Genomic DNA, 17,243 nt, shown 5'->3' on the forward strand with positions numbered 1-17,243 from the left:
AGATTATAGAGAGAACTTTGGATTTTCTTCTGAAGAGGTAGAAAGGCATTAGAGTGTTTTGAGCAGAAAACTAACAAACATGCTGTCACTTATGTTTTTTAAAAGATCACCCTGGCTACTGAAAATATATTAATTGGAGGTAAGGCCAGAAATAGGAAGACTGATTAGAAGCCTGCTTTAATAATCCAAGGGAGCCATGATGGGAGGTTAGACCTGAGTGGTAACAATGTAAATGGTGAGACGTGGTCAAATTCTGCATATATTTTGAGCCAACAGGATTTTGTGACAGACCAAATGTGAGAGGTGAGGGAAAGGGGAGAGAAAATGATGATTCTAATGGCCTCAGCAGCTGGAAGGATGGCGCCATTACTGAGAAAAGGGGAATTCTGCTGGTAGAGCAGGTTGTAGGGAGGAATCACAAGAGCTTAGTTTTGGACATGTTAAGGTTTGACATCCAACTTGAGGTGTCAGGTAGACAATTGGATAGACTGGCCTGAAATTTAGAAGGGAGATTGTCTGAACTTCTCTCAGTCTTCATTTTCTCATCAGTAAAACAACCACATAGTTGTGTAAGGAATAATGAAATTACATGACTTGCTTCTGGTATAGTACCTGCCACAGAGGAGACATTTTATAAATGGTAACTGTGGTAGGCATAATAATGCCTCTCTCCAAGATGTCCACGTCCTAATACCTAGAACCTGTGAATATATTACCTCACATTCGAAAGGGACCTTGCAGGTGTGATTAAATTAAGGATCTCAAGATGGGAGATCATTCTAGATTGTCTAGGTAGGCACAATTTATCACAAGCGTCCTTAGAAGAGGAAGGCAGGAGGGAGAGAAGATGATACACAGCTGGCTTTGAAGATGGAGGAAGAGAAGAAGAAATGTAGGCAGCCTCTAGAGGCTAGAAAAGCCCAGGAACAGATTCTCTCTCAGAGCCTCCAGAAGGAGCACAATTCTGCTGACCTATTTTAGATTTCTGATTCCTAAACTAAGATAATAAATGTGTGCTGTTTTAAGATGCAATGTTTGTGGTAATCTGTATAGGAAACTAATACAGTAGCCATTAATAATGATGATATTAAGACTCTTGCTTCTGGAAAACATTTTTTTTCCTAAGAAGGGATGCTAAAAAATTGTTACTGAAAGTTGAAGATTCCCTACTGATGTTAATGAAGAAAAATACCAGCTCTATAGGCACTACCCCCATAGGAAATTAATAAGTAAATAAATTTAGATTAAATTAATAAATAGCTAACCTTTTCTGCTCTTCTGAAAACCATAATAGAGATAATTCTGGAAAGTGGAACAATTACAACAACCACGCTTCTCCACAATTCCCTTAAAATGCCACCTGAAAACAACCGAATCTTTAGCAGTAACCACAAAACACATGCTTGGGCACAATGCAGTTCATTCCCTGACGTTCTCTGTCCAATCAAATGATGAAAACTACAGTGCCCTGATGTTGCTTCTGCTGTTATTTTCTAGGTCCCGTCTTTCTTTTTCACTGAACAGCATAGAAAGCCTCTTCTCTATTCTCATAGAGCCTTGTCTCAGCCCCATAGTTACTTTATGATCTTTCCCAGGACAGGGATGCCCTCAGACTCTAGTCTTTGATGAGGTACCTCTTGCCACCCAGGGTACTGGGGAAGAAGCTGCGAATGGCATCTTTATCCTGCCAGTCTTTCAGATTTAGTTAGGTCCATGTGGGTTTTCTCTATACTCGAACAAGATGTTAAGGGTGAGTTTTAATACCCGGGGCTCCCAGTCAGCAATAATAAATATCAGCAAATATTATTTCATGACTAAGACAAATAAAACAGACCAAAAAAAAAAACAAGCTATGAAAATATTCTGTGTCATTAGAAAAATGAAACATAAATGTGAGTCTGTTGAAACAGATTAAAGGCAACAAAAAATCTTAGAAAACTCACAATATTCTAAATTAGAAAAGAAAATATTTTATTTATTAAACAAGAACACCCTGTTTAAAATCAAAACATTAGCCAAAATAACTTTGAAGCAATAAAAAAAAAAGATGCACTAGAACAGACTACTGAATCAGCAACATAGAGGATAGAGACACGTTTATAGAATTCAGAAGAATTTCTAAAAAAATACAGAAAATGTAAATGAAGGCAGCAGACATGAGAGGTCTATAATAGAGGCCTCTGCTATGAATAATAAAAGCTCCCAGAGCACAAAGCGAAAAGGGGAGAAGCAATAACCATAGGAAAAAATAGAAGAATCTCTTCAGATACATAAAGGAATCAGAGATTGTACTTTAGTAAGCACCTCATTTTCCTGGAAAAACTGATGAGATGTCAATGCCTTGTATTTTGATAAAGATTTTAAATTTCCACGAAATAGACTCCTGCAAGCTTCCAAAGGATAAAAACAAAACACAACAAAAGGTTACTCTTGAAACAGCTAAAATCACTCCAGCCACAAATAAATTCTCAACGTATGGAACATTTGTATACTAAGATGCTATACAGTCTTAAATGTGGTCTAAATCAGGAGTTCTTAAAGTGCGGCCCAGGAACTCCTAGGTGTACCTAAGACTATTGTGTATGGGGGGGCAGGGGGTGGGGGTGGGGTCCATGGAGTCAGAACTATTTTCATAATAATAAGATATTGCTTGCCTTTTCCACTCTCATTCGCTCACAAATATACAGTGGAATTTTCCAGAGGTTATTGTATGCCATGTGGTATCAAAACAGATTGAATGCAGAAGCAGAAATGAGAATCCAACTGTCTTCTATTAAGCCAGACATTAAAGAAATTTGCAAAAATATAAAACAACACTCTTCTCACTAAATTTTTAAAATTTTGAAAATAGAGTTATTTTGCATAAAAATTTATTTATGTTAATATGTAATAGGTTTATCATGGTTATTTTAAAGTGATTTAATAAAGATACATTTTTAAAGTTCTCAGTTATAATTTCTAATATAGTAAATATTAATAGAAATAACCCATATAAAAAAAAGCTCTTTGGCGTATTCCATAATTTTTAAGAGTGCAAAGGGGTCCCAAGACTAAAAAACTTGAGAACTGCTAATCAATACACTTTTTAAAAAAATAAATTTATTTATTTTATTTTATTTATTTTTGGCTGCATTGGGTCTTCGTTGCTGTGTGTGGGATTTTCTCTAGTTGCAGCGAGCGGGAGCTACCCTTAGTTGTGGTGTGCGGGTTTCTCATTGTGGTGGCTTCTGTTGTTGCAGAGCACAGGCTCTAGGCACGCATGCTCAGTAGTTGTGGCTCACGGGCTCAGTAGTAGTGGCTCTCGGGCTCTAGAGCACAGGCTCAATAGTTGTGGCGCAGGGGCTTAGTTCCTCTGTGGCATGTGGGATCTTCCCGGACCAGGGCTCGAACCCTTGTCCCCTGAATTGGCAGGCGGATTCTTATCCACTGCACCACCAGGGAAGCCCCAATACACTTATGTTTTGACACAGAAACCACAATACAAAACTGTGCACACATGGTCCAAATTAGAAAATAATGAGTCTATGTTATTACTAATATATAATTACTAGTGTAAAATTTATACAGTTACTAATATATAATTAGACTAAAGTCTAAAATGGCTTTTTCCCCCTTTAAATGGGGAGATGTTATAAATTCTTTAGAGCATGAAAAGGGAGTTAAAAACTAAATTTCTTCTCTTCAGTAAATTAGATTAGAAATTGCTTTAATTTACAGTGGTATGATAAGTATACTTTTAAGAATGCGAACTATTTTAAGTACCTAATGCAGAATTCATAAGAGGATGCTTACAATCAACCCAACATACTACAGAAATTCAAAGCACATGAGAGGGTTAATTCTGCAAAAGACCAAATAGAAAGGAAGAAAAGCAGCATAAAATATAGGGGGAGGGCTTCCCTGGTGGTGCAGTGGTTGAGAGTCCGCCTGCCGATGCAGGGGACGCGGGTTCGTGCCCCGGTCCGGGAGGATCCCACATGCCACGGATAGGCTGGGCCTGTGAGCCATGGCCGCTGAGCCTGCGCATCTGGAGCCTGTGCTCCGCAACGGGAGAGGCCACAACAGTGAGAGGCCCGCGTACCGCAAAAAAAAAAAAAAAAAAATATATATATATATATAGAGAGAGAGAGAGAGAGGGGGTGGGGAATCATAATAGTGTGAAATGAGTCTGTAAATTCTAAGGTTTATAGAAATTAAAGCATGTGGGGGAATATTGAGGAATTGTGTGTTCCTGCTTTCAGTAGTAAGCCTGAAAGGCAAGAATATCTTGGAGGAAATCAGGAAGGAATCTGGCTTCTTTGACAAAAAGAAATAAAGTGAACTAAGATTCACCTTTTTCAAAGCACTGCTGCTTATAGAAATATCACTATTATTAACATGATGAAGAAAAGAGGTAAAAATAGTAAGAATATGATAGATTTTGATTTGCATAGAGAAGGTCACAGTGAATTAGAAGAAAGCTAACATTGGAATCATACACCTATCTTTTTATTTTATTATATTTTTTAACATCTTTGTTGGACACCTATCTTTTTAAGTAGTCTGTACAATTTTAAGGGGACTTTAAAATGGCTTCTGGAAAGTGTTCCATGTAGAAATTTTTTTCTAAAGCTTGGAAAAGAAGCCACAAAGAAAATTGGAAAGAATTGAGATTACCTGGCTTGCAGAAGTCTCAACTTCAGTTGCCCCAGTCTCTTTATAGTAGATCTAGGGAGGGCTTTTATTAGATTGGACAGTGGTTATTATCTACACTCACAAGAAAGAACAAGAAAGCACAAGAAAGAACAAGTTTAAATCTCAGCATGAGGATTTGGGTTGGATATACAGAGCTGTGTCTTCAGGTCCTTGAAACAGAATAAAAGTACCTGAAATCTCATTGACTCCGTAAGAACAGTAGTGGTCCTTGCAACTTTTGTGAAATCCAGGTCAGAAGAAAACATTACAGCTAATGGAATTTTCAGTTCATCCTGTGGACATCTCATGTTTCCCCTGCTCAGTTGCCCCAAAGATCCTTTTAGTACCCAGGTTTTCATATTCCATTCCGTGTCCCTTTGGGCCCCTTAACCTAGAGAGTCTGATTCACTCACCCCTCACTCAAGTGATTTTGTACAGAGGAGACTTCACCCTTGAAGCCACTTGCCCACCCCCCACTGCCCTCCTCACCCCAGGCGGAGATCTGGAAGCCTGTTTTCAACATTTCCAGAAAACTGCCCAAATATTGCTGTTACAGAGTGACCCCTGCCCAAAATCATTGAATTGTCTATCTGATCAAGAAAAGCCATTGGTAGCTCTCCGAAGCACTAATAAGAACTGGGAATGGAGGGTTTGTCTCAGAGATGGCAACCACCAACACTCTGTAAGAGCAGCAAAGACCATGGAGTTGTTGCCAGCAAGACTGACTTGGTGATTGCTCTTCAGAAGCCCAGATGGTGCTGGTAAACAAGCAAGCGATGTGTTGCTGTCTCTCTCCTGACCCTGTGGTGAGGGAAGTTTATATCCCTTAACCTCCCGCTTCAGAGTGTGCAGATCAAATTATGTATCTATGCCTGCTGGAGAACATGGGAGTAATGCAAACCCTCATCAAACTTCTGTAACCTCCTAGAGCTTCCAGTCTATACCAGAGGCTGCCAAGTGTCACTAGTGGATGGTAGATGCTCCTGGCACCACCGCCACCAGACACTAGATGTCACCACCTGTGCAGTGAGATTTACGCTGTTGCTGTTCCTTAGTGTTACTCACTCCAGCTAAAAACCCTCAGTTGAGCACTCAGTTTGCCAAGCTTGGGATCATGGGACACACCGTAGTGCCAGGTCTGAAGGAACAATTGTCTGATCATCTCTGTTTCTTTTTTAGCTTCCTTTTTAGCTCCAAAGCTCACACATTAGCAATTCCACAAACTAAGGGAGGGTCGAGATGCTGGGTAGCCAAAAAATGGCAGAGGTCCACCCCACTTTTCCTGTGAAATTTTGATTATAACTTATGTGATATCAACTTAATAATTCTTCTCCCCTGTCTATCCAACTATATTTGTGTTTGAGCTCAGTTCGTAATCAATGGCAGCCCATGGTGTATGCTAGTATAAGAACAGATAGTATTGCTATTGCTGTGCAGCTACTACCTCTGTTATTTATTTATCTCTATTATTATCAAACAATAAATCCTCATTATTATATAGATTTATAGTTCATAAAGTGCTTCTAATAGAGATTTATAGAATAGAAGGAAAATGTATTATTTTCACTTAATACTCAGAATTACCAAGGTAAGCATAATTTTTGCCATTTACCAACGAAGAAATTGTGGTCCTAGTACAGTTCACACAAATAGTGCAAGGTAGAGCTGGAACTTGAATCCAAATTTTCTGATTACCTCTGCAGTAATCTTTCCACTGTAACAGTCAGCGTGGTGCTTGTTTATTTAGTAACAGATGTTTATACCCAGGACAAGTGAATTTTCCTACTAGAGAGAGTGATGTTTTTGGTTTACTATTACATTGTTCTTTGATTTGTTTTATTTTGTTTTCTTTTAGGAAGACATATTTCGGCAAATGAAGCTCTTAAGCTGGGTATTCTAGATAAAATTGTGAACTCGGATCCGGTTGAAGAAGCAATCAAATTTGCCCAGAGAGTTTCAGGTAAAGAAGATAATAATAAAACTAGCACAAATTGGAAACAAGTTAAATGTCCATCTTAATAAGGAACTCCTTAAATATTTTATGGTACATCCAAATAGAATATGATACAGTTTTTTTTAATTGGAGTATAATTACTTTACAATGTTGTGTTAGTTTCTGCTGTTCAATGAAGTGAATCAGCTATATGTATACCTATATCTCCTCCCTCTTGAACCTCCCTCCCTGCCCCCCACCACCCCACCCATCTAGGTCGTCACAGAGCACCTAGCTGAGCTTCCTGTGCTTTATAGCATGTTCCCACTAGCTATCTATTTTATGCATGGTAGTGTATATATCAACCCTAATCTCCCAATACGTCCCACCCTCTCCTTCTCTCTCTGTGTCCACATGTCCATTCTCTACATCTACGTCTCTATTCCTTCCCTGCAAATAGGTTCATCTGTACCATTTTTCTAGATTCCACATACATGCGTTAGTATACAATATTTGTTTTTCTCTTTCTGGCTTACTTCACTCTGTATGACAAGACTCCACATCTCTACAAATGACCCAGTTTCGTTCCTTTTTATGGCTGAGTAATATTCCATTGTGTACGTGTACAACATCTTCTTTATCCATTCATCTGTCGTTGGACATTTAGGTTGTTTCCATATCCTGGCTATTGTAAATAGTGCTGCAATGAACATTTGGTAACATGTGTCCTTTTGAATTATGGTTTTCTCAGGGTATATGTCCAGGAGTGGGATTGCTGGGTCATATGGTAGTTCTATTTTCAGTTGTTTAAGGAACCTCCATACTGGAGGTTGATACAGTGGCTGTATCAATTTACATTCCCACCAACAGTGCAAAAGGGTTCCCTTTTCTCTACACCCTCTCCAGCATTTATTGTTTGTAGATTTTTTGATGATGGCCATTCTGACTGGTGTGAGGTGATACCTCATTGTAGTTTTGATTTGCATTTCTCTAATAATCAGTGATGTTGAGCATCTTTTCATGTGCCTCTTGGCCATCTGCATGTCTTCTTCTTTTTTTTTTTGTGGTACACGGGCCCCTCACTGCTGTGGCCTCTCCCGTTGCGGAGCACAGGCTCCGGACGAGCAGGCTCAGCGGCCATGGCTCACAGGCCCAGCTGCTCCGTGGCATGTGGGATCTTCCCAGACCGGGGCACGAACCCGCGTCCCCTGCATCGGCAGGCGGACTCTCAACCACTGCACCACCAGGGAAGCCCTGCATGTCTTCTTTAGTGAAATCTCTATTTAGGTCTTCTGCGCATTTTTTAATCGGGTCGTTTTTTTGATATTGAGCTCCATGACCTATTTTGGAGATTAGTCCTTTGTCCGTTGCTTCATTTGCAAATACAGTTTTAAAATGAATGAGAAACTCTATGTATTGACATGGTATGAATGCCATGATGTATTGTATGGTTAAATGAAAAACGCATCATTGTGTACAGTGGTGCAACATTTGTGTAACAAGAAAGGGGGAATGGGATTGAATGTTTATATAGGGAGAGTGTATATATGTAACTGTCTCTGTACAGGATACTTCTGTAACTATTCACAAGAGAGGATTGATGGTTGCCTCTGGGAATGGGGCTGACCAGCCAGCAGAAGCAGTTAAAAGTAGACGTCCCTTTTTATTCTTCTGTACCTTTTGAATTTTTATTGAATGAGTGTATCTTCTATTAAGAAACATAACTAAAATTTAAGAAAAACCAAGCAAACAAACATTTCAGCCATTAGAAGACAAGCTCTATAATTTACCACAATGAAGCCATGGTTCTGTCTCAGTGAGCTACGTTTTCTCTCTCTCACTGGTTTCTCACTTTATGGACTCATGACATTCCTTTAAGAGTTCTTTGGAGTGGCATTCCTAGATTTCTTTTTTTAAAAAAATGTTTCTTTTTGATTTATGGAGGTTGGCAGCAAGATGGAGAGGGTTAAAGTGCATCAGAAAAAATAATTGGGAGGAATATTGGGCTATAGGCAGAGTGTTCATCTCCCTCGGTTGGTGGTAGGTAATGGCTAGGTGTCATTCAAAGGCTTCTTTTGAAAAAGTCCTTCTTTTGTCCACCCTGGCAGGGACCAAACACTTCCCTGAAATAATCTTTCTTTTTGTGGCTCTAACCAGTTACTGTTTCATTTCAATAGCAAAAGCTTGAACTGGAAAGGCCAGGAACTGTAAGGAGAAAATACTGGTGACTCTAAAGAGAGTTAGCAAGGCTTTGCCCAAAGGGGAATGAGTTTCCTGCTGTCTTTCTCTGCTTTCCAGATAATCTTCACCACAGTTTCATCACTGGTTTCATTGTGCCTCCTGGAAGCACTTATTGTTTTGTTGGAAGTCATTTGGCCTACAGCAAAGGCTATTTGCATTTGTAGGTCCCTAAATGGTTTTTGGTTTGGGGCTTAAGAGAGACCCATGTCTATCATTTACACCTGTAGTTTTAGTTTGTAAAGGCCCTGATTTTGACAGAAGTTCTTTTCTTTGACTGATTTCCAGAGATTCAGATTTGAGAGTTAAGTTACTACAAGAGATAGATGAGCATCATGGTCTGGTACACTTATAAAAGCATCTGTTTTAATTACTAAAATTTATTTAGTTTTAAAAATTAATTTTACATTAAAATTTTAAACACTAAATTGTTATTTTTTTAAATTTCTAAAAAGGTCTACTCAATCTAAGTAATATTACAGTTTGTCCACTTGGTGGCATCCAAATATTGAGGAGGAATCATTTGCTTTAAAATTTGGTAATTTACCTGTTAGCGATAGGAGAATGGTTCTGGGTTTTGGACAATTATGTATAACTATTTTAAATGATAATCATGAAAACTTTGTAGAAATGTAAAATTGTGATATAAAAATGTCTAAATACAAACTTACATATAGTCTATACTTATAGTTACATAGAGTATTATGAATACAGACAAAAATTTTGTTGTTGTTGTTTTTTAAACATCTTTATTGGAGTATAATTGCTTTACAATGGTGTGTTAGTTTCTGCTTTATAACAAAGTGAATCAGTTATACATATACATATGTCCCCATATCTCTTCCCTCTTGTGTCTCCCTCCCGGTCACCTTCCCTATCCCACCCCTCTAGGTGGTCACAAAGCACTGAGCTGATCTCCCTGTGCTATGTGGCTGCTTCCCACTAGCTATCTATTTTACGTTTGGTAGTGTATATATGTCCATGCCACTCTCTCACTTTGTCCCAGCCTTACCCTTCCCCCTCCCCGTGTCCTCAAGTCCATTCTCTAGTAGGTCTGTGACAGATAAAAATTTAAAGAAAATACACAAAAATGAAAATAAGTTTTTTTTCCCCCAGAATTTCTTAAATGATTTTTGCTTTTGTTTTGATTTTTCCAGCTTGAGGTATAATTTACACACAATAAAATTCACCCATTTTAAATGAAGAGGTCGATGAATTTCTGTAATCATTTGCAGTTGTATAACCACTGCCACAATCAAGATATAGTTCTATCACCCTAAATAGTATTGTCATGCCTCTTTCAGTAGATTCTCTCCCCTGCCCTTGGCCGCAGACAACCACTGGCCTGTTTTCTGTTACTATAGTTTTGTTTTCTAGAATTTCATATAGCATGTAGTCTTTTGTGTCTGGCTTCTCTCACTTAGCATGTTTTTGAGGTTCATGATGTTCTTTCATGTATTAATTTTTTATTCTTTTTTTGTTACTGAATAATAATCCATAGTATGGATATACCACAATATGTTTATTCATTTATCAGTTGATGAACATTTAGGTTGTTTTCACTATGGGTGTACACAAGTCTTTGCAGACATTATATTTCCCTTTCTCCTGAGTAAATACCTAAGAGTAGTATTGCTGGATCATATAGTAAGTATATGCTTAATTCTTAAATGCTTTTTAAACTTGGTGATTAATATAAAACCATTCATGATTTGAAAGACACTAATTTTTTCCAAGCAAATTAGCAAAGATAGAAAAAATAATATGCTCAGATTGAATTTAAATAAGCACTTATTAAACAGCTTGTAGTATATCCTGCCTGTCTAGACGGCAATTGGGCAATCATGTATTGAAGCTTGTTCTTATGTTTTGACTTATTATTTCTATTCTCAGACGTTTATCACAGAGAAATAATCACAGAAGTACACAAAGATTTGTATACAGTGATACTCACTGAAGCTTTATTTATCATTATTAAATGTTGGAAACAACTCAAATATCTAATTCTAAGGGATTAATTGCATAAAAGATGATAGATCTCAGTGAAGCAACCCCATTCAGCCATTAAAACTTCCATTTTTAAAGGAAATTGAAGAGCTTGGAAAAATGCTTACATGTAATATTAAGTAGAAAAAACAACCAGATAGGAAGTTGCACAAATGTGTGTGTGTTCATATGCATATTTACATACAGAAAAAAAAACAAGGAGATATAACAGATTTTTAACAGTGGTTGTATCTGGATGGTAGGTAGAGAAGACCTTTGTTTTTTGTTTTTTTTTTAATGTTTATCTTTTCCTATTATCTGAGTCATTAAATTTACCCAAAGGAAAAAGGGATGCCTGGCCCGTGTGGAAGGGGTACAGCCTAGTAGAGAAATAGGTTTAGGATTGGATGTCAGGAGGCCTGGATTATAATTTTAACCCATAGCTATATGGACCCTAACAAATCAGCTTTGGGGGCTTTATTTTCTTCATCAATGAAAGGAAATGTTTCAACAAAATAAGCTGATTTCAAACTGTATTCTGAGACCCTATGGGCTCCAGTTTTTTTTTGTCTTGCTACAACCTGGGCAGCTCTACTGTGTCTCTTTTGAGGTTTAGGGTTTAGAATCCCAAGGAAAACTCTGGAACTTTTACTTAAAAAAAAAAAATGAGTTCCACTGTTTAGAATCCTATGATTTCTTGGTGCTGCCCTGTAATAGATAAACGCTAGAGATACAAGGTAGAGAAATCGGGCAGATCAATGAAGGACTAGCTCAGAGAATCTTATCTACATTTACACTTATTATCTTACAAAATGTGTAGCTTAGCTAGGCTTACATATTTTGCATTTCATTTTCATTTGAGGTCTTGTGCTTTTCCTTTCTTTTTTTCCTTTGTTTGTTTTTAAATATAGCTGTTAGACTGTGGTTATTTGGCAGACAAAATTGATGGATTGATTTGAAGGACAGGCTTCACAAAAATCTATTATAAAAATGTATATTTATGTTTTATAATAGATATTTTTTATAAATATATGATATAAATAGTACAGATATTTATTATAAATATATGATATAAATAGTACTGATGTTTATTATAAATATGAATGTATAAATATAAAATATTTTTTATTAAAATATATTGATGTAGGGCTTCCCTGGTGGCGCAGTAGTTGAGAGTCCGCCTGCCGATGCAGGGGACATGGGTTCGTGCCCCGGTCCGGGAAGATCCCACATGCCGTGGAGTGGCTAGGCCCGTGAGCCATGGCCGCTGAGCCTGCGCGTCCGGAGCCTGTGCTCTGCAATGGGAGAGGCCACAACAGTAAGAGGCCCGCGTACCGCAAAAAAAAAAAAAAAAAATATATATATATATTTATATATAGATGTTAAATATATGTGCATTTACAAATCTATAGCTAGTGAAGCTAGTGCAATTGTCTTGATCTAGAGGAACGGTTCTCAAACGTTACTGTGCATCAGAATCACTTAGAGGGTCTGTTAAAACATAGATTATAGGACCCCACTCATTACTTTCTGAATTAGTACATCTGGGATGGGGCCCAATTTGCATTTCTAACAAGTTCCTAGGCGATGTTGATGCTGTATTCTGGGGACCACACTTTGAGAACCACCGATGTACAGAGAACAAGAGTGAGAATGGAGATAACTTTTCCTAGCTTTGACTTTTTACATGCAAACACTACTTGCTGTCTTAAAGATATTAGTAAATCAGTTCTGCATGGTTAAAAAACAAACATGTATGGTTGCACACCTTGTGATTATACTAAAAACTCCTGAATTAACAAACTTTAAAATGGTGACTTTTACTGATGTGATTTATATCTCAGTTTTAAAAGTACCTGTAAAATTTTTGAATTCTCTTTTTCCATTTGTAAAAATATTTCATTAATTCAGCCTATTCTCACTCCGCATCACTTCCCCCACCCCCACTGCTGAAATGTTGACTTAGAAAAATAACAAAAGGAAAAGATTAAGAGCACTTATTTAGTTTCCACATCCAATAAAGAAGTTGAGAAGGAAGGAAATTTCCAATGGTCAATGTTGCAATCAGCAGTTTTGGAGCCAGTTATGGGTGGGAGGGGATTGTAGGAGGTTAACATATATATCTAAAAATGTGATTTGGGAAGTAGCTGCAAATTTCTCTACAAACTTAACACGCATCCTGGAGAGTTGACTGTGGAAGTTAATTAGCTTCATGTATCTTAATGCTTTTGTTACATGAAGCCTCTTAGACTACTGCAGTGCAATGGATTTAGCAGAGCAATTCAAAATCACTTGGCCAAACCAGATTGCTTTGGCTAAACTGGGGAGGGGAGGGTCCTGTAAAATGCTATTTATTTGCATTTGGCCAGCAGCCTGCTTGTTCCCAAACTGAGTAAGAACTCCTTGTTCCCACGTGCATGATTCTGGCATAAGCTGAAAATGTGTACTGTTAGTCAAAGATGGGCACAGGGGACATCCAAGTGGGAGCCTCAACTCAGGAACCCAGTGCTCTGTTTTTGTCCCTGTAATGAACTCTGGTCCTGTTACTATGACTGCACTGGGCTGTGTTAGCCATTTTTAGCGATTCTTATTCTGCCCAAAGACCTTGATCTGTTTAGATTTTGTGGCTTAAAAAAAAATCTTAGTGGTTACATCTGTCTTTCTCTTCATTTTATCTTTTGCGCTTTGTAATTTATTTTTACTGTCTGGGAACATTTATATAAACATGTTTCACAAAAGCAGAGTGACACTGCCATACCTAGGAAGCCTGAGCACACGTCTAAACTGGGCTTCTTTTTTATATACCCCACTTCTTTAGGGACCCCCCCTCAAGCCTGGAAAAATGCAGTTGTTATGTTTGTCCTTTGCAGCCCTTCTATGAGAGAGACAGCTTATTGTTTATGAGAGTTAGAGAAAAGAGAGTCCATTATGTCTTAGGAAACCATTTCTGTAAACTGCACATTATGTCTCTCTTTATCCTAGGCAGAGAAAATCTCTTCCTGTTAGTTTACTAGAAAGGAAAGAGGGAAAATAATCACCTCCTTTTCTTCCTTTGGGCATGTGAGTCCTTTATTTTTTTAATTAAAACTTCTGCCTTAGAAAACTTCAAAGAATTAAGAAAAAAGTGTGAATGGGTCAGGGAAAGAATTCAATTATAAGCATATTTGAATCATTAATTAGTTCTTCACTTTCCCATGTTCCTGGCAGCTAATGCTGGTGCTGACCTGCTCACACTTGCCTCTCTTATTATGTAGTTACAGCTGAGTGACTTTAAAACTACCAAGACTCTAAAACTACCAGCTGTATAAGAAATACACTTTGAAAACACCATACCTGTAGACCCAAAGTGGAAATTCTGAATATATTTTGTAGTAATAAAATGAAGTTTTAAGATAATAGCATCCTTCAGTTACAGCCACAGAACAAAAGGAATAGGAAATTGACAGGAAAAAACCTTCTAATGTTTGTGCCCTGATCCAGCACTCTCCAGTGGATGTGCTTAGTTTGGCCCTAGGCTGGTCGGAACAAGTGCTCTGGGGGGCTCCCAAAATGTGCATCTGTAGTCTCAGAGGTTCTGAGTATCCCCAGAATACTAGGAATATGCCAATTGGCTAAAATTACTGCACACTATTCAGTTTTTTTCTTCTTCATTTTTTTTTAAAGATTTTCTTTGATATGGACCATTTTTTTTAAAAGTCTTTATTGAATTTGTTACAATATTGCTTCTGTTTTATGTTTTGGTTTTTTGGCCTCAAGGCATGTGGGATCTTCGCTCCCCAACCAGGGATTGAACCCACACCCCCTGCATTGGAAGGCGAAGTCTTAACCACTGGACCACTTTCTTCCTTTTTTTCTTTCTCATCTCTTTTCAATCTCTGGCCCAGGTTAGAGTTGCCAGGAGCTGCATCTGTCCTTGATACAGTAGCTGACATATGCTCTGCTCTTGGACCTCCCAGAGGCTATACCTCAAAATCAACTATTGAATTAAAAAAAAATACTCATGCCCAGGCCCCACCCTTAAAGATTCTTAACTGAGTTCACAGTGGGGCATGGGCATCCAAACTTTTTAAACTCCTCAAATAACCCTGATGTGTGCTATGATGTTGAGAATCAGCCCCTGTCATGGTGGGGCTGGTGGTAGTGTCACAAGGACAGAGATCCAGCTCTAAGATATCCCAAACCCAACTATGCTCTGTCCCAGGAAAGTCTGCAACAGCCACCTGTTGTCAGATGCCACAACACTGACAGCTCTGCCTCCTTTCCTCTTCCACTTGTCTTCTACCCACTGTCCTCTCCCCACTGTCTGTTCTTGTCTCTCTTTTGAGCCACCAGGGAATTAAATCAGCTGTAGGCCCTGGAAAGGTCTTCATCCTTCTGCACTGAGCTTGCCTTCCCATAAAGGATTGGGTAACTCATTGGTTAACTGAGCAAGTAATTGGTAGCCTGTTGGGTAGAGTTCATGTTTTTCCAACGATAACAGGGACCACATGCTGCTACTCATCATCTTGCCTCCTTTCCTGAATCTTATTCTTATATCATATGGGAAAGCATTAATTTAAAAATCCATTCTTTTGGGCTTCCCTGGTGGCGCAGTGGTTGAGAGTCCGCCTGCCGGTGCAGGGGACACGGGTTCGTGCTCCAGTCTGGGAAGATACCACATGCCGCGGAGCGGCTGGGCCAGTGAGCCATGGCCGCTGAGCCTGCGCGTCCGGAGCCTGTGCTCCGCAACGGGAGAGGCCACAACAGTGAGAGGCCCGCGTACCGCAAAAAAAAAAAAAAAAAAAAAAAAATCCATTCTTTTCAATTCTACATAGTAATCAAGCATTAAGGAAATGTTCTTGCCAACTAGGTTAAAAAAAAAAAAAAAAGGTTGAGATTATACAATGCCTCACAGATACAGTTCTTCCTTGTGCACATGATTATATCCAAACCTTACTCTCCCTTGGACACATAGTAACATACTAATGCCAGACTGGCTCACATTCATCTGTCTTTTTATAGTGAAACTGCTTTGTAAGCTCTGGTAGGTTTCTGGTCTAATTAACTAAGGTGTACATTTTTGATATATTGCTTTATTTTTTAAGAGATAGTAGCACTTTTTAGGAAACAGTTTCTGGAATACTATTTTAGAAAACTATTTTAGAAAAAATAAATTTGTTACACATTTATACTTTTATGTAAACTTTAAAATAATTCTTTTGAGTTATTTAAAAAAATAGGACCACAAGGATTCTGATTAGAAATTCATATATAATATATGGAAAATATTTATTTTATGCTATTAAATATTTATATTCAGGGACATGGGGTCATTCTTTATTAAGGTATTATTTTATGTTCTTCAATAAAATGTTATATAGGCCTTCATAAAGGTCTTGTACCTTTCTTAACAAATTCATTGCTAGATATTTTTTAACAGCCTTGATGAGGCATAATTTGCCTTTGAGTTAGAGTTGCGCAACCATCCCCATAAATCAGTTTTAGGACTTCTCCACTATCCCCAAAAGTTCCCTCTGCCCTTTTGCAGCTTACCCCCACTCCCACCCCCAGCCCTAGGCAACAGCTGATCTTTCTGTCTCTATAGATTTGCCTCTTCTGGACATTTAAAATAAATTACATCACATCAATATGTAATCTTTTGCATCTGGCTTCTTTCAGCTTGCATAATGTTTTTAAGGTTCATTTGTGTTGTAGCATGTGTCATTAGTTTGATCCTTTTTTTCTTTTTTCCTGGCTGTGTTGGGTCTTCGTTGAGGTGAGTGCAGGCTGCTCTTCATTGTGGTGTGTGGGCTTCTCATTGCGGCGGCTTCTCTTGTTGCAGAGCACGGGCTCTAGGCACCCGGGCTTCAGTAGCTGTGGCATGCAGGATCTAGAGCACAGGCTCAGTAGTTATGACACATGGGCTTAGTTGCTCCACAGCATGTGGTATCTTCCTGGATGAGGGCTCGAACCTGTGTCCCCTGCATCAGCAGGTGGATTCTTAACCACTGTGCCACCAGGGAAGTCCCTTTTAAAATAATTAATTAATTAATTAATTAATTAATTTATTTATTTAGTTTTGGCTGCATTGGGTCTTCATTGCTGTGCGCAGTCTTTCGCTAGTTGCAGTGAGCGGGGACTACTCTTTGTTGCGGTGCTTGGGCTTCTCGCTGCAGTGGTTTCTCTTGTCGCAGAGCACGGGCTTTAGGCATGCCAGCTTCAGAAGTTGTGGCACGCAGGCTTCAGTAGTTGTGGCATGTGGGCTCAGTAGTTGTGGCTCTTGGGCTCTAGAGCGCAGGGTCATTAGTTGTGGTGCACGGGCTTAGCTGCTCCACAGCATGTGGGATCTTCCTGGACCAGGGCTGGAACCTGTGTCCCCTGCATTGGCAGGTGGATTCTTAACCACTGCGCCACCAGGGAAGTCCAGTTTGAT

The 17,243-nt window shown here is 38.7% G+C and overlaps 1 protein-coding gene across 2 annotated transcripts in view; it reads left to right on the forward strand.

The window, feature by feature from the left end:
* The window catches only part of EHHADH (enoyl-CoA hydratase and 3-hydroxyacyl CoA dehydrogenase), a 49,643-nt gene that overhangs the window by 16,427 nt on the left and 15,973 nt on the right, over positions 1-17,243 (forward strand). For both annotated transcript variants that reach the window (XM_027109780.1, XM_027109772.1), the window contains one exon: positions 6,530-6,634. In XM_027109780.1, coding sequence (XP_026965581.1) covers positions 6,530-6,634 — 105 coding nt within the window. The remainder of the gene's footprint in view (positions 1-6,529; positions 6,635-17,243) is intronic.

Source organism: Aethalodelphis obliquidens, unplaced genomic scaffold (assembly GCF_003676395.1).
Source record: "Aethalodelphis obliquidens isolate GAN/ISIS:26980383/991018 unplaced genomic scaffold, ASM367639v1 scaffold1, whole genome shotgun sequence".
NCBI lineage: Eukaryota > Metazoa > Chordata > Mammalia > Artiodactyla > Delphinidae > Aethalodelphis > Aethalodelphis obliquidens.